The sequence below is a fragment of the Astatotilapia calliptera genome, chromosome 9 (genome assembly GCF_900246225.1).
Source record: "Astatotilapia calliptera chromosome 9, fAstCal1.2, whole genome shotgun sequence".
Lineage (NCBI taxonomy): Eukaryota > Metazoa > Chordata > Actinopteri > Cichliformes > Cichlidae > Astatotilapia > Astatotilapia calliptera.
Genome location: NC_039310.1, coordinates 20,896,329 through 20,922,363, shown reverse-complemented (window position 1 = coordinate 20,922,363; position 26,035 = coordinate 20,896,329). Strand labels below are relative to the sequence as shown.

General features: G+C 42.0%; 4 protein-coding genes across 4 annotated transcripts; 1 reads left to right on the top strand and 3 right to left on the bottom strand.

Moving 5' to 3' along the window:
- Positions 1-583: 583 nt before the first annotated feature.
- On the bottom strand, positions 584-1,979 carry sox32 (SRY-box transcription factor 32). Its single transcript, XM_026180161.1, has 2 exons — positions 1,512-1,979; positions 584-1,364 (listed from the first exon to the last, which is right to left on the bottom strand). The coding sequence occupies exons 1-2, from the start codon at positions 1,810-1,812 to the stop codon at positions 727-729; spliced, it is 939 nt and encodes a 312-aa protein (XP_026035946.1). The 5' UTR covers positions 1,813-1,979; the 3' UTR covers positions 584-726.
- Positions 1,980-7,667: 5,688 nt separating this feature from the next.
- On the bottom strand, positions 7,668-10,507 carry mrpl15 (mitochondrial ribosomal protein L15). Its single transcript, XM_026180837.1, has 5 exons — positions 10,315-10,507; positions 10,014-10,171; positions 9,004-9,169; positions 8,241-8,364; positions 7,668-8,122 (listed from the first exon to the last, which is right to left on the bottom strand). The coding sequence occupies exons 1-5, from the start codon at positions 10,417-10,419 to the stop codon at positions 7,785-7,787; spliced, it is 891 nt and encodes a 296-aa protein (XP_026036622.1). The 5' UTR covers positions 10,420-10,507; the 3' UTR covers positions 7,668-7,784.
- A 1,109-nt stretch (positions 10,508-11,616) lies between these two features.
- Positions 11,617-15,776, top strand: LOC113029216 (lysophospholipase 1). Its single transcript, XM_026179970.1, has 9 exons — positions 11,617-12,015; positions 12,134-12,165; positions 12,270-12,335; positions 12,514-12,561; positions 12,651-12,721; positions 12,808-12,881; positions 14,608-14,709; positions 15,067-15,243; positions 15,332-15,776. The coding sequence occupies exons 1-9, from the start codon at positions 11,947-11,949 to the stop codon at positions 15,389-15,391; spliced, it is 699 nt and encodes a 232-aa protein (XP_026035755.1). The 5' UTR covers positions 11,617-11,946; the 3' UTR covers positions 15,392-15,776.
- Positions 15,777-16,709: 933 nt separating this feature from the next.
- LOC113029217 (regulator of G-protein signaling 20-like) lies at positions 16,710-25,508 on the bottom strand. The gene is made up of 5 exons (XM_026179971.1): positions 25,421-25,508; positions 25,171-25,331; positions 20,037-20,120; positions 19,718-19,952; positions 16,710-17,614 (listed from the first exon to the last, which is right to left on the bottom strand). The coding sequence occupies exons 1-5, from the start codon at positions 25,436-25,438 to the stop codon at positions 17,420-17,422; spliced, it is 693 nt and encodes a 230-aa protein (XP_026035756.1). The 5' UTR covers positions 25,439-25,508; the 3' UTR covers positions 16,710-17,419.
- Positions 25,509-26,035: the final 527 nt, after the last annotated feature.

Below are 26,035 nucleotides of genomic sequence, written 5' to 3'. Positions count from 1 at the left end.
CTCACAGTAAAAAGTTGCAAGGTTGCAAAACAACACCGTGGCCACTTTAAAACCTCGGACAAATAATACTATCATTGAACCGTTTCCTCACCTGGCTCATGTGTGCCCAGCCCAATTTTACTCTTTAAGTGTGTTTGTGTGTGTGTGTGTGGGGGGGGGTGGGTGGGGGGTATGTATCCATGATCGTTTATGTTAATGAGAGTGTGGGGAGTGAGTTGGAGGGTGGGGTGGGCTGCTTTTAACCATGTAAAGCACTTTGTGCTACATTTTTGTATGAAAAGTGCTTTATAAATAAAGATTGATTGATTGAACCATTTGATCTTCATTATAAAAGGCTCAGTGGAGAATATGTACAAGCCAAAAATGTTTGTGTTTATTTAATAAAATAAAGACATTAAAAAATGCCAAAAAGCACAAAGTTTATTTACCAGCATGGATTTTAACAAAATCTGCAGGATTCATTCCTCAAGTTACTGACATTGATTATTTTAGTTTAAATTAATTAAAAATAATCATAGTTTTCTATCACCATTTTCAATTTAAGATCTCAACAACAACATGATCATTAAAATGAATTTGTTAATTATTATTTCCATTACATTTTTAATGACATGACATGGAAGGACAACACACTCAAGATCTACGATATATAATATAATTTAAATAAATATGCCATTCTGAACTGTTTCATGAGAGCAAGCGTCTGGGTATGTGGCTGCTTTGCTCTTAGTAACTGCCGGGATCCACTGACTCGGGCCTCTGGGGGCTTGGACCCAGGTACTGTTCAAACTCGCTGCGATCCAGATCATACAGCATATCAGCCTTAACCCTTTCTAAGTAGAACTCCAGGGATGGCCCAGGAAGGCACTGGGGGCCTCCATAGACCCTGAACTCCCTCTGATTCCCAATGGGAGCTGCAGGACTGGAGAAACCTTCCTGGATGTGGCCCTGCTGAGGGTCAAAATACCCTTTAGCCTGTGCAGCGTACACAGGAGGGTTTGAGTATATGATAGGATTATTTGGGGCTGTGGCTTCTTTTCCTTGGTCTGGGAAGTCAGGGGTGTTTGCATAGCTGCTGTGACAAGAGGTGTAGTTAGCTGAGGAGTTTGGGAAGGTGTGTGCATTTTGGAAAGGCTGCTGGTGATTCTGGAGCAGGTAGGTGAGGTTGTAGGGAGGTCTGAAGCCTGAGCTGCATAATGAAGGTGTCGATGCTTCTGGAGTCTTTGGGCTTTTCTTAAACTGCTTCCTCCTGCGTGGCTTGTACTTGTAGTTAGGATAGTCAATGGTGTGCTGCACTCTTAGACGCTCAGCTTCCTTCATGTAGGGACGTTTTTCAGCCAAGGACATGGCTTTCCAGGCTTTCCCTGCAGAATAACACAGCAGTAGAGCTCTATACATTGACTAGCTTGATAAAACTGACCTTTGACTAATAAAATAAAATCCTGGTTTGAGGCCATATCTGAAACATGTTGTGTTATTTAAGAAACAAAAGACACAGATTATTATTTTACCTAGTATTTTGCTCAGGTCGGTGTTTTCCAGGTCTGGGTTGAGCTGTGCCAGTCGCCGGCGCTCCTCTTTGGTCCAGATAATGAAGGCGTTCAGGGGCCTCCTGACCCTCTGCTGTGCCGCAGCAGATTTGGGTTCGGGGCTGGTGCAGCTGGAGTCCGAGTTCGCCGAAAGCGGGCTGGAAGGCCCTGAACTCGGGGAACACACCTGGGCCATCTGGTCTCCGTCTGCGATTGGCAACTCTTCGCTGCACGAAATGGAGCTGCAGAACTGGAAATCCGCGGGGTCCTGACCGAAGTACATGTTTGCAGATGGCTCTGTTGCTGGCTGTCATCCTCCTGATGATGAAGAGTTATATATGTGGGCGCTCCTCCAATGGGAGGCGAGGAGGAGTGGATTTAAGGTGTGAATTCCAGGTGTGTTCTCAGGTCTGTGACCCGGCGACCCAATCAACGATTTTACGAAACTTCAGATTGGGGTCCGTGTAGAGTCTGTCTATACCCCACAGTTTTTTTAATCTAATTAGAAAAATAAAGTTTCACCCGTTTTATTGTCAAACGGAATAAACTCAAAGTCAACGTAATTTGTGTCTTTATCCACGTGTAGATGACACAATGGAGGTTCTGCACTGGGACAGGATTTATGTTTGTGAGGTGAAAACGTGACACTTTTATATCTTCTACATAATCCAAAAAGGTTTAAGACTTGTTAACATACTCAGATACAAACACGTGAGCTTTGCGCTCTTTAAATGGACAAAACAGACACACAAACACACACACACACCTTGTTGTTTTTACCTCTGACCCACCTATTAAACCCCCATTAGTAAAACCAAATCACGCCTTTTGATCAATAGTGCCTGAGGGCCAGGGAAGGAATTGATGAGCCCACATCAAAAGTTTTCAGGAGGCAAGGCTGGTTACTAATTACACTGTGTCTTTCAGCTCTTATCGGCCATCCACTGTCTTTATCAAAGTTCATTTTACACAACTGAATCAAACGTGATCAAGGCGCGTTTATAACGCGATTACTGCTCGCAAATGTTTGCGAACACGCACACAGAGAAAAGCGTTGATAGGCCCACACAAAGACCCATGATGAGCCATTATGCGGGACAGCAAGAAGGAGAAATTGCCCGACCTTATCGGTCTCAGCAAAAAGATGAAATAAACAGTGGGACAGGCTGACTGGCTCCCCGAAAAAAAGTGGATTGAAATCCTCAGACATTCAGACGCACAGAAACTGCAGTTGGCGCATCGCTCTCCAATTCCAGCTCAAACTGTCTGTGCCACCTTCTTTACAAAGTTTTATCCTAATTTAATTCCAACACACACACACGAACAGATTTTATTTAATTTGCTGCGAATATTAAAGCTTTCCTTCACACTTTATACAGTTTGTAAACGAAGAAAACTGTCAGGACCGCAGTTTCTTTACAATAACACACAAAAAAGGAAATAGCCACCAATTAAGTCCACGCAATGACATTATAGTGATAGCAGCAGTCATTTACAAACACAATGGGATAAAAGTGACTTTAAATGAATAGAAATGACCAGCCCAGAAACCCGGGAGGCTCGCGCTCCCTCTGTAATGCAATTGGATGCCATTACAGGTGCTAGCTTCCCCTTTACGGTTTCCATGAATGTCTGTCTTTGCAACTGACGGCATGCATTAGACAGACAATAGGTGCATTATGCAGACATTTGCAACTTTGAGTCTGCAATATATGTCTGTCTGCGGTCCTGACTCTCCACCATTTGAACTGAAGAAGCTTCTCGGATGAGAGGTGAAACGTCTTCAAGTAACTTAAAGAAGTCCAGACGCTTTTCTTTGCAAGCTCCTTTGACCAGTCTGCAATATATTGTGCATCCGTGAGACCTGCACCTGCTCTGCATTATCTACTTAGCAGAGTCACTTACGCGCAACTTTAAAGTGTAAATGTTCTACGGTGCTGTTTAAAGTACAGAGGGTTAATACACAAGGGTTTGCACTGATCTTAAGGCGAGTTCTGCTAGAATACACATATTGAAAACACAAGTCCCCAGTTTAAAGGGCTTTCCAGTGAGCCTCGAAATGAGCCCATAATAGGAGGTTTTTTATTTGCTTTTGCTTTGGACTTTGTTTTAACGTCGCAGTCAATCAGGTGAAATGGAGATCTTTAAGAAAATCAATAATGTGTCACGCAGGCAAACTCAATAATAGACGTAATTAAGGTGAGTTGTTTCAACCGTGTTCCCACTATTGGCGACCAAATATAAAACTAAGAGTCGAAACTGATAAGCTGGTATGTAGCTTTGGTAAAGAAACCAATAAAAAAACTAAAAAAAAAAAAAAACCATGACAAATGTGGAGGTTATATGTCAGATTTAAAGTCGAATTACTCGTCAGAATAACTGGTGATTTGGTGGTGGGGGAGGTGGGGGTGTCCTTGTTTCACAGCTTGTCAGAATTATAGGTTGAATCCACATCCGCGGGGTAGAGCGGGACGCATGCTCCAACGTGCTGTGAAATGCGCTAATGGATTTAATCAATTACCTTGAATGGCGCAGCGTGAATACAATAATGTTAGTTTCGGCTGACTATCAGCGCGAACTGAGAGGGCTAAATATTAGACAACCTCTCTGTGTGTGTGTGTGTCCTTTTATTGTATAACCCACTCCAAACTCCACCACCAGCAGGGCTTTCCTTTGCTGAAAAATGTTTGAAAACGTGTTAAAAGTCCTTTATGTTTGGCTTTATTAATGAATCCTAATCTATGAGGTGACAGTAGGGTATCAGTGCATTGTATCATAGCCAAACAAGCAGCGAGCTGCCACTGAATGGGCACTATGCTTTCTGAATAGGGATTGTTCTCTGTGGCTTTCTGATCACAATGTGCCATTGTATTGGACAGAACTCATATATGGGACACTCCTCTCCTTCTCCACTTTGGATCAGTGATGATCAGGCTGGCACAGGTAGAGCTGTGCAGTCAGGACCTGTAGGAATACCAGAGGGCTACCTTATGAAGGGACAGGCCAGCAGGCTCTTGGAAACGCTGGACAATGCCTTGGTTGGATATTTACTAGATGTGGAGCATGCACTCATTTGGTTTTGTGGTTTTCCGCTTGTGGGCTCTAGTTTTCCGTCTCTGAAGGTGCTCCAACACCCATGCTCTTCTTGTACTATGGATATAAAGTGATTTAAGTTTGCTGACAGGGAGACGCTTTCTTCGGGCTTCTGTCCAAAGGAGAAATCTGATCAAAGCCACAGAGGTGCAATGCAGGAGGCCCGTGTCTTGACCTCTGACACTGCAGCACTGTATTCTGCCTCGGCTTCACTGTCATCCCATTGACTTTCCTTACAGTGCCTCATTCATAAAGAGCTGCATTGTTTTATAGCTGGAAGGTGTGAAGAGGATATGATAGTGTTGTCTCAGGTGACCGTGATCTTCGCGGCGAGAAGCTATATTGCATTGTTGAAGTATTGTATGGGCACAGCAGGCCAGCTTGAGATATACTCTGTCAAGTCTCAGACACCATTCTATGCAGTGGTCTGGTTCCCCCGCCTCCAGCTTCACTTCTCAATCGCATGTTTGAGCAAATTCAACAGCAGATGAGGCCTGCAGGGTCCCGAGCGTCAGCCTCCACACTCCCCGTGTAAACAGCGCCCTGCCCGGCTGGCCCAACGTCAAGCCAGCTGAGAGGATTACATGCCCCCTGGTGTAGACAGGCTTAATGTGGCCTCATTAACAGAGCACAATGATGCCCCCACCTCTGAGCAGAGATAATAAGCAGAGCTCATCCAGACTTCAAACACAGCTCAGACAAACTCGGGAGCCCGGGTGGTTCAGAGTGTCCAGGCGAGGCCACGGAAGTTGAAGAATTTCTGCACTACTTTAAGTAGCAACTGCAGACTTTGTCGCCCAAGTGTGCCGAAAAAGGAGAAAAAGTGCTATTTCAGCATCTAGAAATGTGAAGATTTTAATGAAAGAGGACATGCACTTCACCGTGTAACTGAGAGTATGGCAAAAGCACAAACAGCATGAATAAAAATCCAGTAATATAATTTTTTATGGGACAAACTGTCTTGTAAAAAGTGCAAAGGAGGAAATTATTTAATGTTTTAGAGGAAGCCTTTTTAAAGGCCTTCTGCTTGTCAGTTGACTTGTGTGTATGTGTGTGTGTGTGGCATTTTCGAATCTTATTTTATTTTCTGCACTAAGTGACTAATTAATGTAAGAAAAAATCACTAATGAGTAAATTAAACAGTGCTCTTGTGTTCACAGTATTAAATCACAGCCTCCAATTCCTCTGTCTATCTCCTTCCTCCTTAAACTGCTTTCTAACTTCATTTCATTTGTCTGTCATTCAGAGCTGCTCAGACTGAGACTGGCTAATGAGGCGAAGCTATGATCTCGTCACAGAAGCAGCTCCATTCTTTGTAAATTAGGAATTGTATCCTACACTGATAAGAGCCTTAATTGCACAACTGAGTTGACATCTTTTACTTTCCAGAGAGCTGAGCTTTGGACATTGGATGTCCTCGGTCTCACAGTTTGAAACCAAACTTGATCCCAGACCTCCGCCTCACACCTGTGCCCGGCACACAGCGGAGAAGGAGTCGTGCATTTAACTGTAATTAGCCCTGATTATTATCTGACACTGGCCTGAGACTTGCGAGACACAGCCATGCACAGCGTCTGTCTTAAACGGCTCATTCAAGGCAGCAGATAATCAAATCGATCTGCCGTGCTCAGCACCGACAACAATGTCTGAATGTTTAATTAAACAGTGTGAAATGGTTAGACTCAGACATTAGATTATTTGGAGCAGAAACCAGACACAAAACGCCAGTCTGAAACAAATCTTTTTAGCCAGCTGATTGAGGAAAATACTTGATTCCACTTTGTCATTCTTCTGTGCAAACCTTCAGGCAGCCACACGCTCACAGGGCTGATGTTTGTGCCTCTTTGCACATAACAAAAAAAAATTGTTTAGCTCGCTCCTTTTCTCTCTGTTGCTCGTCTGAGACCTGATACAAATTCAAAAGGATCTGCTGCTTTGAAGATAAGAGCTGTAGTTCTGCCATAAACAATGATTGTGCTGTTTCTTTCCTGTGGCGTGATTTATTTAAAGTATTATGCTTTAAGGATTTGGGCAGGTTTTCCTGGCAGGGCCGGCTGTGTATGTATCCACCGGCCGTATTGGATACTTGAGGATTCAGGAAAACACTCAGGGAACCACAAGGAAAGTCATCAAAGTGAAACCTTTGGCTCGTGGGGTGAAAATTTACTATTTCACTGAAGCTCACCTGAAAAATTCTTTTTTTTTTTAAACGCTTAACGAAAACTTTGCATCAGTCCTTTTTCTATTCTTGCATAATTAAGATCTGCCTGCATTTACTAAGGTGGCAGTGGGGGTGGGGGGTGGGTTTAAGACAAACACAAAGCTCGTGGTGGTGCACACACGCACAGGCATATGCTTCCTTTGATAAAGTGTTTTTATAACAGCAAAAATTCTATGGCAGCCTCCCTCAAGACAATATCTGTGCAAAATACCAAGTTATTTATAGGGAGTGTGCCATTTCGACTCCAAAAAAATAAACATGAGCGTAATCGTGAGCTCAGGAGAGATGCGATGAAGCTGTAACCAGTGAGGTTACACTCCGGCACAGGCTTAATTTATAGTGCGAACAGGGGGCAAAATAGAAATCTCATCAGGATGCATTTGAGTTTTATTAGATATGAATGATGTCTTGATTCGGCTTTCATGTCTCCAAAGCATACAGAGGCAAGGTTGTATGTATGTTTTTTGCCTGTGATTGTGTTCCAAAACAGGGGGAGGGGGAGGGATCTTTTGAACGTCCACACCAGGATACAGCTGCCTGTGACTAATTTCAAACTCCCCTTCTAGGGCCTAGGCAACCCATTTCACAAGTAACACACATCACCAGGCATCTGTTTCCTGTTTTCATTCTTTGAGTTATCTTATTTTCCTTATTTCCCCCTCACCTGTTACAGTTCACGTTCCTTCCATCATGCAGCACGGGCCACGGTCGTGCTTGGACACGAGGCCGTCAGATGTTGGCCACCGAGTAGTACTCCTCATACGGTTTGTGGCATAAAATCGACTACATTTAACTGTATTAATAAAAGATAATACAGTGAAAAATATATTTTTCAACATAAAGTTTAATGGCAACACACAGACTACAGTTTTCCATACAAAATGAAAACGCTTTCAACACCCCCAGCTCCCTGTAAATAAACAGTATTTTTCTCCTAACACCTACGAACTGTAATATTTCATCAGTTTTTCATCAGTTGGTTTCAGGATCTTCTTCTCAGGCATGTTAACAACCCAGCCTGGAGAAAGGCCAAAGAAGATCTGTCGTATATCCTTCCTCATGGCCAGCATGTGATACAGTTCATCCTTTGAAATATCTGGCAGAATGTAACCATACTTCTGTGCCAGGGCTAGCCGGGCCTGCTGGATTTTGTCCGGGTCTGCCAAATAACCCCGGTTGTCAGCACTTGTGTAATAAGGGAGCATATTCTCCCCAGGCAACATTCGCTTTGGGATCGGCTGCCCACGGACAAAAAATGGGACAGGCTTGATGAGGATATCTGCAAAAAGTGAGAGCACATTTTCAGGCCTTTTACTTTAAAATTTTTTTTAAAAATAAATAATAAATAAAATACATCGACTTGGGCAAGTGGATAAGATCAGTCATTAATGAGTTACCGAGACTTATGGGATCGTAGAAACTGGTTGTGATGACCCCTCCGTTCCTTTCAATAGCAGCTATGGCTCCTTCAGTCGCTCTCTGAACCTCAATGTTGATTTTTGCAGCAAAAATCTCAGCGCCCTGGAACAGGACAAACACGTGAGCTTTAGTCAGAACTGGCTAAAATAATAACCTAAATAAAAATACTGAGGAGTCAAGACCAGCATCTTAATCTGTTACTGTCACAGTGACAACACTGTCATGTGGTGCCACCTACTGGTATGTCTACTAAAATTCTTCAGTTCTAACCAATTGGATAACCTCACAGTGATTTTGAAGCCATTCTTAAAGAATAAAACCTTTGCTGGTCAAACTATAAGCTGTTTAAATTGTTTTATTTGTCTTGCAGCAGCTATGCATAAAGTCTTCAGCTCACAGGCTCTACTGATGACAGAGAAAATACATTTCATCAATATTTAAGATGTTCTGCTCATAAAACAGATAAAGGAAATGAACAGGTTATCCATTAAGAAACCTTATACTTTCAATTTCCATGGAAAGGAGATCCTCTGGTGTTTGTAGCATAGCATTTATAATTTATTTAACATCAATAATCACGTCTCTCAAGTCTTGTTTCTGTGTTGACACTAAATACGCCAGGAAGTAGCTGTTTGTCCTCAGATGATTGTTAAATGATTTTAAAATCAGCTGTGATGACAAATCAAGCTTCCTAATTTTGCCTAATTTGATCTCTATGAAACAGATGAACAGATCAAAAACCTCGTCAACAAGCTGGACTCCATAGTCGCGCTTCAGGGGCTGGATTGTGACTCCTCTGGCGTTGACGAGCTGGGTCAGGTCTATAGGCTGAGTCGGGTCGACTCGGCCCAGATCGATCAGGTACTGCAGCCGTTTTAGCGTCAGAGGGTGGTACTGCGGACGGCGACTGAGGAGGAAGAAGTACAAATCGATATGCACTGCTCAGAAAAATGAAGGGAACGCTCGATCATAGCAGCGTAACACAAACTGAGTTAAACTTCAGGGATATCAATCTGTCTAGTTAGGAAGTGGAAACCACTGTGAATTCATTCGAGGTGCACCTGCATCTTTGCTCTCTCCTTATCCCTCATGACTAACTTTTGTTTAATGCTACTGGCAGCATGAGATGGTAACTGCAGTCCATTCAGGCTGCACAGGTAGTCCAGCTCTTCCAAGATGACAGATATGCAAGTGACATCGCGAGAAGGTTTCCTCTGCCACTCGCCACAGTCTCCTTATATCTCCTCCCTTCAAAACTGTGGAGGACATACAAGGGGATGGGACATTACATGGGGCAGAATTTGATCTTTTGTGCAAGAAGGAGAGGAGCAGCATTGCCCATGCTCTACAAAATGACCTCCTGCAGGGTGCTCAGGCACATTTCTGGCTGTCAGACTCCATGAATGTGGCATGAGGGCCTGATGTTCTTCAGTGGAGTCTGTGCTCTCATCTATGAACAGAACAAGGTGCCAGTGGCAGACCAGTCACTCCAGGTGTGCACTCACAAATGGCAGTCCACCTACCACAGCATGACTCTAATGCTGGTATTAAGAGATCAGTGTGGGTAGTGCTGTGTAGATAAGGTGTACTGACTGACAGATAAAACAGGTTATAAATAAAGCTTTGTGTTTTCTGATCCGAGCTTGATGGCAACCAAGTGCATCTGTCATTTATGCAAATTCGGCGTGCCTCTTACTCAAGCAAGCACTCATCGATTAGCTTCACAGATAAAAGGCATTTGACGCCTTTACCTGTGCCCTTCATTGAATCCGTATTTTGGTATGGCCAGGTAAAAGGGGGTCTGCCCCCCCTCGAAGCCCAGCCGAGGTCGGTTCCCTCTCTGCCGCTCTCCTTTGTGTCCTCTGCCGCTCCTGTTGCCACCATACTGCCCTCTGCCCCGGCGTTTCTCCTGCGACACAGGAACATTTAGGACCATCTCCTCTTGCTTGCACATAACCTCATGAGAACAACTATCTCCGCTGGATTACTTTAGCTGACATTAGCTGCGTTAGCCACAGATAGCTACAAAATTTACGAGAGATTAAAACTTACCGTTTGCCGGGCTCCTGGTTCAGGCCGTAGGTTCGCTAAGGTTATCCGCGGGAGGTTCTGCAAAACATCCAGTGCTTTACCGCCTGGTTTCTTAGGGAAAGACATGTTTCGGTCGCTCACATGTCAAAGGTAGCAAACCAAGGGCATAGAGGTCACGTGACAAAGACGGCAGCGGAAGTATTTCTCGTTGACGCTGTTACGTTTCAAAATAAAAGATTTGGGAGGTTTGGCGCTCCTGTTTTCCAAAATAATCCGTGTTAATATGCAATTTTTATTATTTAGAAAACAGCCAAAATGGTCTGGCTCACGATAACATTAATTAACATATTTTGAAAATGTCCCAAGCAAAAGCCAAACGTTGCCAGAATTCTTACTAATATTCAACATTCACCATTATTTTTTTTTTTACAACTTTTCCCGTAGTATTGTCTCTGCACACCACCACTGTGGATTTTAAATCAAACAATCAATATGTGCAACGACTAAAAAGTGAAAAATGACTTGGGGAGGAGGAAAAAATTACCTTGGGGTTGCATCAGGAATAGCATCCAGTGTGAAAAAAAAGTCTTCCAAGTCAAAACATGTAGAGCCACTTTCAGTTGCTACTTGTTTGTGGATGTTTCTGCATCCAGTTGTTCCATTTCATAGCCAAAAAGCATGCTCTGTTGGGTTGAGATCAGTTGACTGACTTAACTATCGAAGAGTATTCTTTGCTTAAAACTCAAACCTAAACAAAACTCTTGAGTTGCCTTTGTAGCTTGCTTTGGGTTATCAGTAATCACTTTTGCGGCATTTGGCTGAATCTGCGAAGAGAGTATTTGTACACTTCATAATTCATCCTGCTGCTTCTATCAGCAGTTACATCATCAATAAACGCTAGTGATCCATTTCCACTGGCAGCCATACATATCCACACATAACACTGCCCCCACCATTCTTGGCAGATAATGTGGTACACTTTGTGTTGTGATCATCCTGGTACAAATTCACCTCGGTTTCATCGCTCAAAAACATTTTTTTTCCAGATCTGTATTGGCTCTTTTGGATGTTTTCTGGAACAATCCAATCTAGTTACCACAGCTCTGCAGATCATCATTGTTCTTGGAAGTAGCTTATGTTTAAATATGTAAAGGTTCTTCTTTTTTTATTAGCATTATTTATAAAATTTTGAATTGTATTTCTTCAGCTGTGCAGTCACATTATCTGTAATTTTCAAATACAGAAGTGGGCTGTGGAGGATTTAACAGCCCTCAAAGAGTCGCTCATCGACATTTCGCTCACCCAATGGCTGATGTGCATTTGTTATCGGGCCGCTAACGACATCCAATCAAAACGCGGAGGGGGCGGGACTACGAAGCGTGCCTGTCTTTAGCGAGTAGAACCCTAACCGTCGGTGTGGTTGTTTTTAACATCACATTTCAACTTCTAAGAAGAAATTGACGACTGCCAGCAGGGGCAGGGGGCAGCGATACTTTGACCTCCATGGTCGGTCGGTATTTTGTCCTTCAGCTGTTTTATATTTGAACGGCAGAGTTGGACAAATCTCGACACGGATTGACAACAAAGGGGAGGGCACCGTTATTAGCTAAGAACAGCTAACTTCTCCCGACATAACAGCTGCCTCAGCGCTGCATGTGCGGCAATAACATGTCAGCGCCCTTACCTGCCATTGTGCCTGCTGCCCGTAAAGCCACTGCAGCGGTGAGTTAACAAGGCGACACAGGTCATTCACATGTTAGTGAAAAAAGCAGCTGTTATTAGACAATAAAGAGCCTAGTTTGTACCAGCATGTGCGAATAGGTGTTGTTTGTTTTGACAGGTTATATTTCTGCATGGCCTTGGCGACACTGGGTATGTAGAGAGATTTGTTTACGTCTTGTGTGTAATATTGGTGTTCATTAGGACCCAAGACACTTTTGCTTTCACCTTAACTATAACTGTGTCCAAAATGACAGACATGGCTGGGCAGAAGCTTTCGCAGGCATCAGGATACCACATGTGAAATACATTTGTCCACATGCGTAAGTATTTAGAGCAGTTATAACAGGAAAAGCAGGTTTTGGGAAAGTTTCAGAAAGTCCGTAAGCGCTTTAAGTAGACTTGAATGCTGTATTAAAGGCTGTGAAAATGTATAAACCTGTTGACACATGTAGGGCAGTTAGGGCAAGCCATAATGTTACTCTTTTCCACTGATTACAGTCCCATCATGCCTGTTACTTTGAACATGAGGATGAACATGCCTTCTTGGTAAGCCTCGCAGTTAAGGAGCATTTTTCAATTGAGTGTGGCTGTTGCATGTCGGATGAGCCTCACATGTATCTGCTCCCTTTCTACAGGTTTGATATCTATGGGCTGAGCCCGAATGCAAATGAAGACGAGGCTGGAATTAAGAGAGCGTCAGAGAACAGTATGTTGAAAGAAGGATTTTGATCCTTTTCAGGCCTTTTCTTTAGTCATATTCAAACATAAGGGGTTTCCTTAATTTCATTTCAGTTAAAGCTTTGATAGACCAAGAAGTGAAGAATGGGATACCTTCACACAGGATTATCCTGGGCGGATTTTCGCAGGTAAGTGTGGGATGTGCAGGAATGATATGTTATATAACCTTGTTTTTTTTTTGTGTGATTTACAGGCAGTGTTATGATGGCGCATTACTGCCACTGAAAGTAAAAAAAAAAATCACTGGGTGAGGGCTGGTAACATCTTGCGGAAAATTATTTTTCTTTTAAGTTTACTTACATAAGAGAAAATTGAGAGAAAAACTGGTGATTTCATAGGAAGAAAACAGCAGATTTACCAGAGAAATGTGTCAAATTGATGAGAAAAAACGTGGAAAAGTTGTGCATTTAATTTTTTTTGTTTCAAGTACAAGATATTTACAGATTTTTAAAGTTAAGTTGGAAAGAAATTCACAGCCATGAGAAACACTAAAAGAATATGAACAGCACTTCCTTTTCAGTCATATTTATCCAGGCAGACAAAAAGCTACACTCAGTTCTAATAAAATATGTACTCCTTCGACCTGGAGTAACAGCACCAGTCGCTGCGTACAACTTTAATCTTGAAAAAACGCTTGATGCTAGGTGATGTTTTCTTTCAACTGCAAATGTGCAGTGAGGAAGGTGAGTATAATCATACGAACCACGTCTTTGGGTCCGTTAATAGTAAGCACTTATCAAGGAAATATTAAAGCTACTTTTGGTTGCTCCCTCATGCACAAGGTCGCCACATTGGGTCACTCCTTATGTTTGATTTGGCTGATATTTTACACCGGATGCCCTTCCTGATGCAACCCCAAAGGGATTTGTGTCTCCTTTTAGTTGAATGTGTACATAACTAAGCCATGGAGCCATAGTAGGAGGCAGTTATTATATAGTGTATTATTATGCTGTAAGCAGTTAATACAACAGCAGCCATCTAACATAGACTGAAAATAGGTTAAACACATGTACCGTATCTAAAGCTTAATAACTGTTTGTGTAATCTATACAAAAACGAACTAAAAATTGAACAATTTGTTCTTATGCTTATGCGCAGGACTATTTTTTTGCTAATCTGTTTCTTTCATTTGATATCAAACAGCACGATAACTGAAAAGATTAACTTGATTTAAATTATGGATGTATTTTGTGTCCAGGCACATCTTAAATTTAGGCAAGAAAAGCAGAAAAAACAACTAGGCACTGTTTTCATGTACTTTAGGCACTTAAAATACAAATAATTTATTTCCAAATAAATTATTTTAAAAGAACAAAAGAGGACTAGAGCCTTTAATCATGCAAACATACTCATGTTTTGACACTGCTAAATGAGCCTTGTATGTAAATGTGAATTCCCTTTATTTGACTGACAAATGTGTATTAATGAAGAAGTGTATTTGTCATGTTTCCTCTACAACCGCATTCTTTGTATTTGTATCCTCTAACAGTGAGAAAGGCCTGTAGTGTCACAAACGTTCTGACTTAGATGAGTTACTTGTGTTTTCTTGGAGCTGTCATACTTGCACTGGGAGTTGTTTATTCTTTATTTAGTTGGGTATGTGGCCGTTAGCTCCCACCTGTGAATTATCCCATAGATTTAAAAGTCTGTTCAGTCGTTTATCCAATGAAAACTGACACACACTTAGGTTTTGCTATAAAAACTGGACTGTTTAAATCAATCAAGTGTGGATTAATCAAGTGCTGTCCTCAAGCTGAGGTTGTGTTGATGTGTAGTTGTAATCTGTTGGTGTTAGGCTTAGTATCTTTGTGAGAATGATGTTTTTTTTTGTGTGTGGTTTTTTTTTCCCCCCAGGGTGGAGCGTTGTCTCTTTACACGGCTCTGACGACTCAACAGAAACTTGCCGGTGTGGTCGCTCTCAGCTGCTGGCTTCCTCTCCACAAATCCTTCCCTCAGGTAGAAACATTTCTGAGGGTGCAACCTACGCTTTTAGACAGATCCACCTGAAATTTGTAGTTCTTAAAATTTTTGATAATTGACACTTCATAAAGTTGTGAATGCAAGTATTTTCTTTTGGACCGGTTAATAATAAGCACATATATGAGTGGGGTTTTATTTTACTTTGGGTTGATGTCTAATACATTTAGTAAGCACTGTATATATACATGTAATGCTTCAAATTTTTAATTTATTTATTTATTTTTTTAGCAAACTACTCCTTCAATTGGATTACACTACCAGGATATCCCACAGCCAGCTCACATTCACTCATAATCAGATAATAAAAATAATCCTAATCTGTTCTATTCTCAGGCGGCTGCCAACAGTGCTAACAAGGACATGCATGTCCTGCAGTGCCACGGGGATGCCGATCCCCTGGTTCCCTACGCATTCGGCATCCAGACAGCAGAGAAGATGAAAGGTCTCATCAATCCTGCCAACATTACCTTCAAGTCATACCGTGGTCTACCTCACAGCGCGTGTCCAGAGGTGAGGGTGGGAATAAGAAAAAAAAAAGGCACATTTGACCGTGGAGTTCCGTCTGAAATGCTTTTTGCATCTTTTTGTGTATTTACAGGAAATGGTGGATGTCAAGCGATTCATAGAAAAGCAGCTTCCTCCTATCAGCGACGAATGAACACGAGTGTGTCCGCTCACCTGATCAACATCAACAGAGTCCTTTGAGCTTGACTCCCGTGAGACTACACGGACTCGAGGACCACTGACTTACTTAATTAAAAAATAAAAGAAAGGAAAAAAAAAAAGAAACCTGCTGCTACTCATAGATAAGAACGGGGCTGTCAGCCTGCAAGAGGCATGACTGTACTGATGCTGCATACTGACCTGGAGCCACACACAACCCTCAGTGTTACAGTAGAGTAACTAACAGTAGTTGCTTGATTGTGAAGCTACTTTTCATTGAGACGAGCCATTTCTTGCAGGAATTGTATGTATTATAACAACTAGGGCTACATTTCATGGTTTAATACCTACTCTCTCACAATAAATGGCCTGTTGTTAAATGTTTTTCTTTTTCATTAATGTAGCTCTGGTCTGGTGATGAATTATTAATTAAGGCACATCGCCAAGCTAAAAGGTCAAATATTTATTGCTGCCAGCTTCTCAGATTTCTTTTTTCCTCCCCTTAGTGGTCACCACATTGAATCATCTGCCTCCATCTCCCCCTATCCCAGCGTCCTCTGTCACACCAACCCCCTGCATGTCCTCTTTCCCCTCATCCATGAATCTTCTCTGAGGTCTTTTCCTCCTGTCTAGCATATTCAGCATTCTTGGTCAAGCATATCCACTATCCTTCCTCTGCACATGACCGAACCATCTCAGCATTGCCTCCTAGACTTTGTCTCCAAACTCCCTCTGATATACTCATTTCTACTCCTGTCCACTCTGGCCACTCCCAGTGAAAATCTTTAGCTCGGCCTCTCGTCTTTTTATCAGAGCCACAATCTCCAAACCATCATAGCACTAGCATATTATAAACCTTCCCTTTGACTCTTATCTCTAGCCATCTTTTACAAATCACCCCTGACTCTGGTCTCCACCCGTTCCACCCAGACTTTACTCTCTTTCACTTCTCTCGTGCACTGTTTATTGCTTTGGATGGTTGATCCCAGGCATTTAAAATCACCCCCCTTCACTTTTCCACCTGCCCCCCTCGCATTTAAACACATGTAGTTTCTCTTCTGCATTCTTTCATTCCTCTCCTCCTGCATTTGGGTTTACATAATTGTAGATACAATATTAGCACCTGGGATTTCATCAGCCTTCTTACCTGATTAAGTAGGACAGCCAATATGTTGTTGGCTGTCCTAAAGTGTAAGTCGTTTCTGAAAACTGTTCTTAACACACTGCAAAAACTACAGTACTACATGTGCGATACATAATGAGGTGAAAGCATAGACTCTACTGTGAATGTTCATGACACATGACAGGAAACGCAACGTATGATTGTGCTTTATTTATGTGAGAATTCATATAGTTATTTCACACAAATTTTTAAATACACAAATATATCAGTGGTCATGGTCATGTATTCAGTTTGTTTTTCCCTGTTTTGCTTAAATTAAATATAGACTAGTATCACAGTATTGAAACACAAAGACAAGATCTATTTCTGGGTATCAGCTCATCAAGTTGTAAAAACTTTGATCTTTGAGAAGAGCTAAAAGCACCAACGTGTGAAGTCATTGTCGCACCATTCGTTTTAGACCAAAGGTGCTAGTGTAGAAGATCTTATTCCAAGGCACTTTCCTTCTTCTTAATTTTACCGTTAAATAAAAACTACTACTTTCTACAAGAACTGGATATGCATTAAGGCTCACAATATACCTAAATACAAATGCAGTGCTCACAGATACATGCGTTCCCTCATTAAACAAGGTAGAAAAGTGCAATGTCAAGCGTTAGGGAGTATATAAAAATATAGATATGTTTTAGACAAGTAACTGATGCTGAACCGAGCATTTGTTCTTGTTTGCTCCAAAGGTTTTGGTAAGCTAATCGTGGGTAAATAAACAGCAGTTACAGCTGGATAAGTAGTGTTCATTTTCACGTCTGTCTTTCTTTAAATAGCAGGACTCCAACATGAACACGAAACTCCTTCGGGTGGGACGCATGCGCTAGAAAGCATTGTGTGGCAGTGGAGAGTCTATGGCTCAGAGGGAGACTGAGACTCCTCCAGGCTCTTCAGCAGATCTGCGTACGCAGATGAGTTTATAAAGCGGGGGTACGAGTCTCTCTGCATCAGCGTGTAGATCTGCTGCTGAGCATCGTCGAACGTGTGCGAGGTCGGCTCAAGCATATTGCGGTTTATCACTTCTCGGACGCGTGAATCCAGACTGACCTGGAGAGGACGAGGAGACAGAAGAATGTTCAATAGCACGGATGATGGATTTAAAAAAATGCACATATAAAAGGACAAAACAACTTCCACACGAGGATTTTATACTCTGCGTGACACTTTCAGATGCTTGTTTAACTGCTCGTTACTGCAAATGCCTTATTAGCCAATCACACGGCACCAACTCAATACATTTAGGCATGTCGACGTGGTCGAGATGACCTGCTGAAGTTCAAACTGAGCATCAGAACACAATGTGATTTAAGTGAATGTTCCAGTTGGACTGGTCTAAATATTTTAACTGCAGATCTAAAAATGGTAAATGGCCTGTATTTATATAGCGCTTTACTAGTCCCTAAGGACCCCAAAGCGCTTTACATATCCAGTCATCCACCCATTCACACACTGGTGATGGCAAGCTACATTGTAGCCACAGCCACCCTGGGGCACACTGACAGAGGCGAGGCTGCCGGACACTGGCGCCACCGGGCCCTCTGACCACCACCAGTAGGCAACGGGTGAAGTGTCTTGCCCAAGGACACAACGACCGAGACTGTCCGAGCCGGGGCTCGAACCGGCAACCTTCCGATTACAAGGCGAACTCCCAACTCTTGAGCCACGATCGCCCCAATCTACTGAGATTTCTCCACGCAACCATCTCTAGAGTTTAAGCAGAGTGGGAAAGAGAAAAAGAGGAAATATCCTGTGAGCCTCAGTTCTCTGGGTGAAAAAGCCTTGTTGATGCCAGAGCTCAGAGAACGGTCAGCCTGCTTTAAGCTGGCAAGAAGGCGACAGAAGCTCAAATAACTGCTTGTTATAAGAAAGATATACAGAAGAGTGAATAAACAACATGCTGAATCTTGAAGCAGATGGCCTACACCAGCTGAAGACCACTCCGAGTGATCTGATGTCCGTTAAGAACAGGAAACTGATACTACAGTTCACACAGGCTCACCAAGACTGGACAAAAGAAGATTTAGATTTCTGTTGCCTTCTATCAGCAGTTCAGGCTTCTGGTTTAATAATGTGTGGGATATTTTCATGGCACACTTTCAGTCTCTTAATACCAACTGAGTGTCGTGTAAACACCACAGCCTACCTGGGTATTGATGCTGACCACGCCCATCTCTTCATGACCACAGTGTTCAAATTAGAAACTGGTCTTTTGAACATGGCAATAGATTCCAAGGTGACCAGATCTCAATACAATACAGCAACTGTTTGATGCTGTTGTGTCATTATGTAAAAAATCTCAGAGGAATGATTCCAGCACCTTGTTGAGTCTGTGCTATGATGAATGAAGGCAGTTCTGAAGGCATAAGGGGTCCAGCCTGGTACTAGCAACATGTAACTAATGGAGTAGCCAGTGAGTATATATCAACGAGGCTTCCTGCTACCAGCTTGAAAATGTAAAATTACTGCTTTAACCACTTTTGACTCAAAAATATCTACTTACATGCCTTCTTTTGACATAATCCATAAATTAGTAAGGCGACTTCAACCTGTCAGTTCACATGCCTTTTATATGTTGTTTAGTGGTCTCTAGCTAGTCTTTTTTCCTTTTTTATGACTGTTGGCTGGTTTATGTTACTGGTAGCTACACTTGCTGTTGGTGGGTTATTAACAATACTGTTCTTGCAGCCTGTCATTAACATGATATTTATAATACTCCACTTGTTGTCAGTGCTGTTATACTTTGACACCCTGACTCTATATACACTCTACACCCTAAAACAGCCACTGTGAGACTTTTGGTGAAGTCGATCTTAGAGCTAAAAAAAAGGAACATAAAAGCTGCCTGCAATGCAGCAAAAGCAATCTGCAATATTACACCTCAGGAGTGAGAATGTGTTGATTGTCAGCATTTGAACTGTAGTAAACATATGTGATAATATGGTTGCTACTTGGGACAAAGAAACTGAGCTGATTATTCTTTCATCCAAAATTTATTTACAATAAGCTAATCTGCAGATTATGAAAAATGTTTTGATATTTTAAAAATGATAACTTATCATAACATATCTGAGAAGATCAAGGCTAGAGAACACATTTATGATGTTCTGTTGATAAACTTAGATATGATCATTCTAAGTATTATTTACTCACCTCTTTAGGGGAAAGGATGGAGATGAAGTCCTCATAGATCTGGCGGACTTTCTCCTCCACCACAGTCTTGTTCGTCTCCTTTTTGAGCTCCTCGCAGGCGAGCCAGAACATCATGTTCTCCTCGCTGAACTCTGTTCTCAGGAACTGCCTGAAGCAGCTTCGCCCGGCTGCACTTTTCATCACCCTTTCAAATGACATCGCCCAGGAGCGAGTGTCTTCCAGAGTAGGCTTTGGGCTGGAAAATAAAAGAATAATGGATGCGTTGGCATGTCACCGAATTTCCACAGCAATGTCACAGATTCTGTATCGCTGAACTCACCTTTCTTCGCAATTAGTGGTTTTGTCCGTCCTGCTCTCAAACGTGGACCTTTGTATTGTTTCGTCTTCGTTTCTAACAGTCAAACTGAAAGACAAATAACACGGAGAGCTTTGACGTTTTGATCATGAATGTTTTTAAAGCAGTTTGTCACCCGGTTTTCAGTTTTTCACCCTGCAGCTTGAGCTAGACATTCAAAATTGGAAAATCTTCTAATGTGACCATTTGTTATCAGACAGAATAAATACATGTTATAATTCAATGCATGGCAAAATACATGTGGAGGCCCTTAAGGAGACATGAAAACACCTGCTGTTGTTTGAGTTTGTGTCACACTGGGCCTACGATCAGAACTAATGGGATCCGTAGCTACATTAGCCATGCAGTGTGCTGACATTGCCATCAGGATTAAAAGTAATGCATTTGTTCCTCAGTCGCTGTGACGTGCATCACGACTGTATTTGTCCTTACAGCCAATAAGAGAACATTTTTAACATTTTGCTTGTGGCTAAACAATTTAGAAATAAGGGCCGACTGCTCATAATTTGTTTGCAGGTGTACCAGCTAGCCTCAAAGCAGACATTGTGTAAATATGTTACATGATGATGCAAGTAGCAACCTCTGGAGCCGAAAACTGCATTTCCTCTAGTGGCCACTTGAGGCTGGCTCCATAATAGAGTCAACACCCACAGACTTCCGTGTTAAAATGCCCAAATTTAGAGCACGTTTATAATATGGTATTTTTTAATATGTAAAACTCATTGTTCAGGATACTGGCATTAGCAGCCTAGCTGTGCAGATTCACAGCTGTCCAAAAGTCAATGCACTGCACCGCGGTTGTACTTTTGTGGAAAATAGATTATCTGACTAATGTCATGATGACTAATGTCACTAATGTCATGTCTGTGAGGTGTAGCCATCCAAGATGTTTGTGCTTCAGCTTTGCTGAGTTAAACTGTAGTATTTTTTTCCTTTTACTTTGGGCTTCAAATCAAATCAAAATGTATTTATATAGCACATTTAAAAACAACAGTTTTGATCAAAATGCTTCACAAATTAGGAAATAAAAATAAGACAAATACAACGCAAGACGAGACAAACATAGAAACCAACCAAATGATAATCAAACTATCTTACATCAAAGCCAGAGTAAAAAGATGGGTCTTTAAATGAGATTTAAAAGACTGAACAGTCTCAGAAGAGCGAATGGCAATAGGGAGTCTTACAATGTGGGAGAGGTAGCTAGGAAGTGGGTCAAAGGGTAACAGTTAGTTGGTTCAATGGAATATGGCTGTCAAAGACAATAACTTCAGTTTTACTGTCATTCAAGGTTAAAGAGTTTTGAGATAGCCAGGTTCTCACATCATGAAGACAGTTAAACAATGTATGCAATGGATCTGTGACATTCAAACCGCTTATTAGTAGATCCAAACTTTTCACACAACTCTATGCACTATGCAGTCATTGGTTTGACCGCAATCTCCCCTGCATACCAAAAGTATTCTAGAGTCAAATGTGAGGCCATCTGTTGAGCAGCTAAAGCTTGGCCCACGTTTGGTTCATCCAACAGGACAACGATCACAAGCACAGGAGCAACAGGACTCTATGTAGTCCTGTGAAAATCTTCTTTTTCACATATAGCTAGAGCCTTGTAACCAGGCTTGCTAGAACTAGCTGATCACTTAACACTCCACCCTCTTGTCCAGATACAGTTACTTCTGGCTCCCAAAAAGCCACCATGGTGGTGACCAATACACTAACCTTAAGGCCTCAAAATGCACAGGCCAAAAGCAATGTGATGGTTGTGATGGCCACGTTTTTATGGTGTGCGCTCAAGAGCAGTGTTTTTCTTTGTATAACTCCTTTCGATATTACATTATAACTCTGCTAACTCTTTACATTCATAGGGAAAGTGACATACCCCAAATGCATTATATGGACTTTAAAATTTCTCCAGCAGCAAACAATCAAAAACCTCAGGAACCATTGGTTTAATATTATACAGTCTAGCCTCATGACTTCCCTTAAATAAAACTAAGAAGCCAATCCCAAATGGTACACATTAAAAATGGGCTGGTGTCTACATACCCTATATGTAGACACTAGACTGAGATAATATCAAAACCCAGAAATACTTTAAATTTCATGCAATCCTCAGTCAAAAAGTCTATTGCAAACACTGATTTCCTACAGTGTAGTGTAGCAGGAGCACTATGCATTCTATAGTTTCTTCTTCATTTGAAATGAGAGAACATTTACAGCACGTTCAGGCTGATCCACTGGGAACGTTTCTGTAAAAAGTATAGTGTGTCAACTGTCCAGCTCATCCTGTGAGTCTCACCTGTGTGGAATTAAAACCTTCTCTCTGCCTGAAGTAGCAGCTGGCTGTCGGCTAATTGGTTCAGGTGAGAGTCCATTGTGAGCCATCCCACCTGGGAATGTGGTGTTTGAAGCTGTGCAACAATTAAATTAAAGTCATACAGATGTAGAATAAAAAACGTATTACTCATCCCCAGCGGAGTGAATTATCGCGACCACGTTCTGCATACAACAGGTCGGCTGTCCTCAGAGGAAGCAAAAGCAAATAGCTGATAATTCCAAAACAGGTTTAACCCCCCCTGAGGCCTCCATCCGACGAGAGCCGGCGCCGGTCACGGGGCCACTGAGTTTATGTTTTTCTGGGTTGCTGTGTGGATGGTGCTGGTAAATGAATGAGAGGTTGGAGTCAAAAGGGAGGTGCATCTGTTGTTGAGCTGTTACTACAACATACGTCTCATTTTATTCCAGACGGAAACTATTAGATTTTTATTTGATTTAACGTTTTCTGGTTTATGTCTCTGCAAATTAAAAATCATTGTTTGGACAAACCAAGACAGTTGGCGGTGTAAACTTTTGCTCTGGGAACTTGTAATGACCACTTTCTTCATGATTTGCTGTTTGTGGAAGCTTTTTTGGGAGCAGGGACCACTTACAGAGGACAAAATAGTCCTAATAACAAACTGAATATACACCTTCACTACCATTTGTACTCTTATGCTCAGCACTATTTCCATTCTAAAACTTTTCAAGCAAAATACTCCAGACATGTGATGTGATGGCTCAAAATCATATGGGAGTTTCCATAGCTTCAGAGTTAAAAACATTAAGCTCATGCTACTGCACAAAAAGTCCTCTTTTAGAACATCAGGTGTTGGCATCGAGGCTGATGGAAATATGAACACCAAACATTACCATCAGATTTGATCCACCATCTGAATCACATTTGAATGGCAATGGCTTGATTTTTCAGTATTAAAATGATCACAAACACACTCCTAATGCAGTAAAAGCATACCTGGACAAAACAAAAAACACAAAGTGGTTGTCTGTGAGTCATGGATTGGCCTCCCAGTAGCCTGGACCATAACATTACTGAAGCAGGGTGGGGTTTGAATGGCCTTCAAGAAGCCTGGAGAACTATTCTGAAGACTACTTAAAGAAATTACAAGGAAGCTTGTCTAAATAGTTCAGGCTGTGTTGAAGAATAAAGGTGTTCATACCAAATAATAACTGTCAAGCTCATCAAAATTGTACAAACTCAGTTTTTGTCTTATATACTGTGTTTCCATGTATGTTTGCACATATTTCAGTAACACATGCACCCAATTCCCATTTTCCGAGGAAGCTATACAGCCATGAGGGCTGGCTCAAGACTTTGCACAGTACTGTCCCTATCTGTAGATATACCCATTTTAGTAATACAACAATCTTATTGGTTGCAGAGCTCTAGGGATCCTGAATCGCATTTCGAGAATCCTGCAGCTCTGTTGGGAAATGAGTTGTGAAAACACTGGATAATTGTAATGACTGGTTGTTTTCATGGGCCACTTACTCAGCAATCAATAAACTCAGTGTTACATCGGTAGATTTTTCTGTTTAATCGATCATAAATGACAAAAAAGCTATTATAGTCTGTGAAATCTATGTGATAGCATTGCCAAAAACCGTAAACATTGGCATTGTGAAGTCACAAAACCAGAACACTTTAAGGTTTGGGTGTTTTTTTTCCCATCAGGTGCTTATCAGCTGAACCTCTCCCTTCTCTCATGCCTCTTGACAGGCTATATGTAACACATTTTGTCATACTCGCCATCTTATTATAGAGCATGAGTGCTTTATTTTGTTTGTCATATTCTTGTTTTTAACTTGAACAGGAAATTCAAGGAAACTGCTGCATATTTTTATTTCTTTTTAAGACCGGTTTCATTTCCTGTGCATATTTCATTGCTTTTAAAAGAACTGTCCTTTTAGTCTTATTGCTATCTATTATGCATTGCTATAGTTGTGTAGTTGTGCTTGCATTCTGTTTTAGTTTTCTAATTGTATTTTTTCTTCTTTAGTTTTACTTAGGTGTAGATAAAATACAACACTGTACATTCTGGCTACGCTTTAGTGCAGTTCACTGGGCAGGGTTGTTCAGCGTTTTTCGAGCGTGGCGCACTCCTTTCTGTGGCAACTAAAGTGATTTAGTTTAAGGCCACTTTGGTGCCTTAAACACGTGTTTTGGAAGTAAAAATAACAATTGGTGATCAGTGGGAGACATGAAAGCAAAACAGAGATACTAAAATTGCTCAAAAACAAGATCCACTTGAGTGGGGCTGTGGCAGAGACATAGAATAATGCGTGGAGACAATGGCACTCAAAGCAGCAGCTCACTCAGGAGCAACAACAGCACCTTGCATTCCTATGCCCAGCCCTACACTAGCTGAAGAAGGCAACTACCCTCCCCTTCACTATCTTCTTTCACTGCATGCAGCCCCCAACCAGCTGCAAACGACACCCTCCCTCCCGAATTGTACGTAGCCACACCATTTGACATCTTGCTCCTTGTACACACGCATGCCATATGCCCGCTGCTTGCTTAAGTCCCACAGTCTTATTAGCTGTGAAATTAGCTACAGCTGACACCAATCAGTCCTGCTGGACCAAATTTGAGTGAGTTCAGGATTAATCTCGGCCACACAACAACAGCTAGCAACTCATGCAAAACTCATGAACCCGTGAAATTTAAGGAAATGTAATTAATGAGAGGACTTAAGTCATCAGTGTATAAATCTGTGTGTGGATGTGTGGGATTCAGTGGAGTGTTTCTCCTTACCAGGAACAGCTACAGCAGCAGCACCAGCAGAAGCAGCAGGCATTTGAGGCGTTGGTGGGGGTGTTTCCCATTCTGGTGCGCGCTTGGAGGACACTGGCAGCTGCTTCTTGATGAACCTGCACCTGTGTCTTACGCATCTCCTCCCGCTCTGAGCCCATGGGCTGAAAGCAGAAGACTACAGTGAGAGAGCTGCGCGGAAAGCAGGGTGGTGGTGATGGTGGTAGGAGAGGTTTCACTGGAAGATCATTACCGCATTAAGCGGAAGCATCACACGCAAAACATCACAGTCCAAGAAATCGCAAGAGATTAGAGATCTGACAGCCGGCGCGCAGTTCTAAGGAGGATTGAGAGGAGGAAAAAAAGCGACTCAAGCCTAAATGATACGGAAATCTCGTGCTGAAATCCGTGCTTGCTAAATTGAAACTACCTGAGGTGAATAAACGTGTCTTGCGGAATGCGCGAACACTTCACGATCAACTTTTGCACAATGCAACAGCGATCGACATGAAATATATAAATATATGAATGCAAACAGCTCGAGAAGCCAGTGGATTTTTTTAATCAAGGGTTTGCTGGATTATGCTGAATGTAACAAAACCCAATGTGATGAGCAACAACCCCCCCCCCCCTGCCCCCCCTCCTCTCTCCCTCATCTCCCCTCTCCGTCTGTGAGGGATGAGCAGTAATGATAGCGACAAGGCGTTACTCCTGGACCGCAGCAATCGCATCCTCGGGAGGATACACGATACAAGGAAAACAGTCTCCCTACAGCAAGCAGCCATTTATAGGAACATAATGCAATCATTATGATCAGAAATACTGATAATTTCGCGTCCACTCACATTATTCTCTCTCCCTTTAGAGG

Coding starts and splice junctions, on each gene's coding strand:
- sox32 (XM_026180161.1), bottom strand. CDS start 1,812: ATGTACTTCGGTCAGGACCCCGCGGATTTCCAGTTCTGCAGCTCCATT. Junction 1,365..1,511: donor CGACCTGAGCAAAATACTAG/GTAAAATAATAA, acceptor GTTATTCTGCAG/GGAAAGCCTGGAAAGCCATG.
- mrpl15 (XM_026180837.1), bottom strand. CDS start 10,419: ATGTCTTTCCCTAAGAAACCAGGCGGTAAAGCACTGGATGTTTTGCAG. Junction 9,170..10,013: donor GGATTCAATGAAGGGCACAG/GTAAAGGCGTCA, acceptor CTTCCTCCTCAG/TCGCCGTCCGCAGTACCACC. Junction 8,123..8,240: donor CTACGATCCCATAAGTCTCG/GTAACTCATTAA, acceptor CACTTTTTGCAG/ATATCCTCATCAAGCCTGTC.
- LOC113029216 (XM_026179970.1), top strand. CDS start 11,947: ATGTGCGGCAATAACATGTCAGCGCCCTTACCTGCCATTGTGCCTGCT. Junction 12,336..12,513: donor AAATACATTTGTCCACATGC/GTAAGTATTTAG, acceptor CACTGATTACAG/TCCCATCATGCCTGTTACTT. Junction 15,244..15,331: donor CTCACAGCGCGTGTCCAGAG/GTGAGGGTGGGA, acceptor GTGTATTTACAG/GAAATGGTGGATGTCAAGCG.
- LOC113029217 (XM_026179971.1), bottom strand. Junction 20,121..25,170: donor TGCTGCTGTAGCTGTTCCTG/GTAAGGAGAAAC, acceptor TTTGTCTTTCAG/TTTGACTGTTAGAAACGAAG. Junction 17,615..19,717: donor CCATCCTTTCCCCTAAAGAG/GTGAGTAAATAA, acceptor CGTCCTCTCCAG/GTCAGTCTGGATTCACGCGT.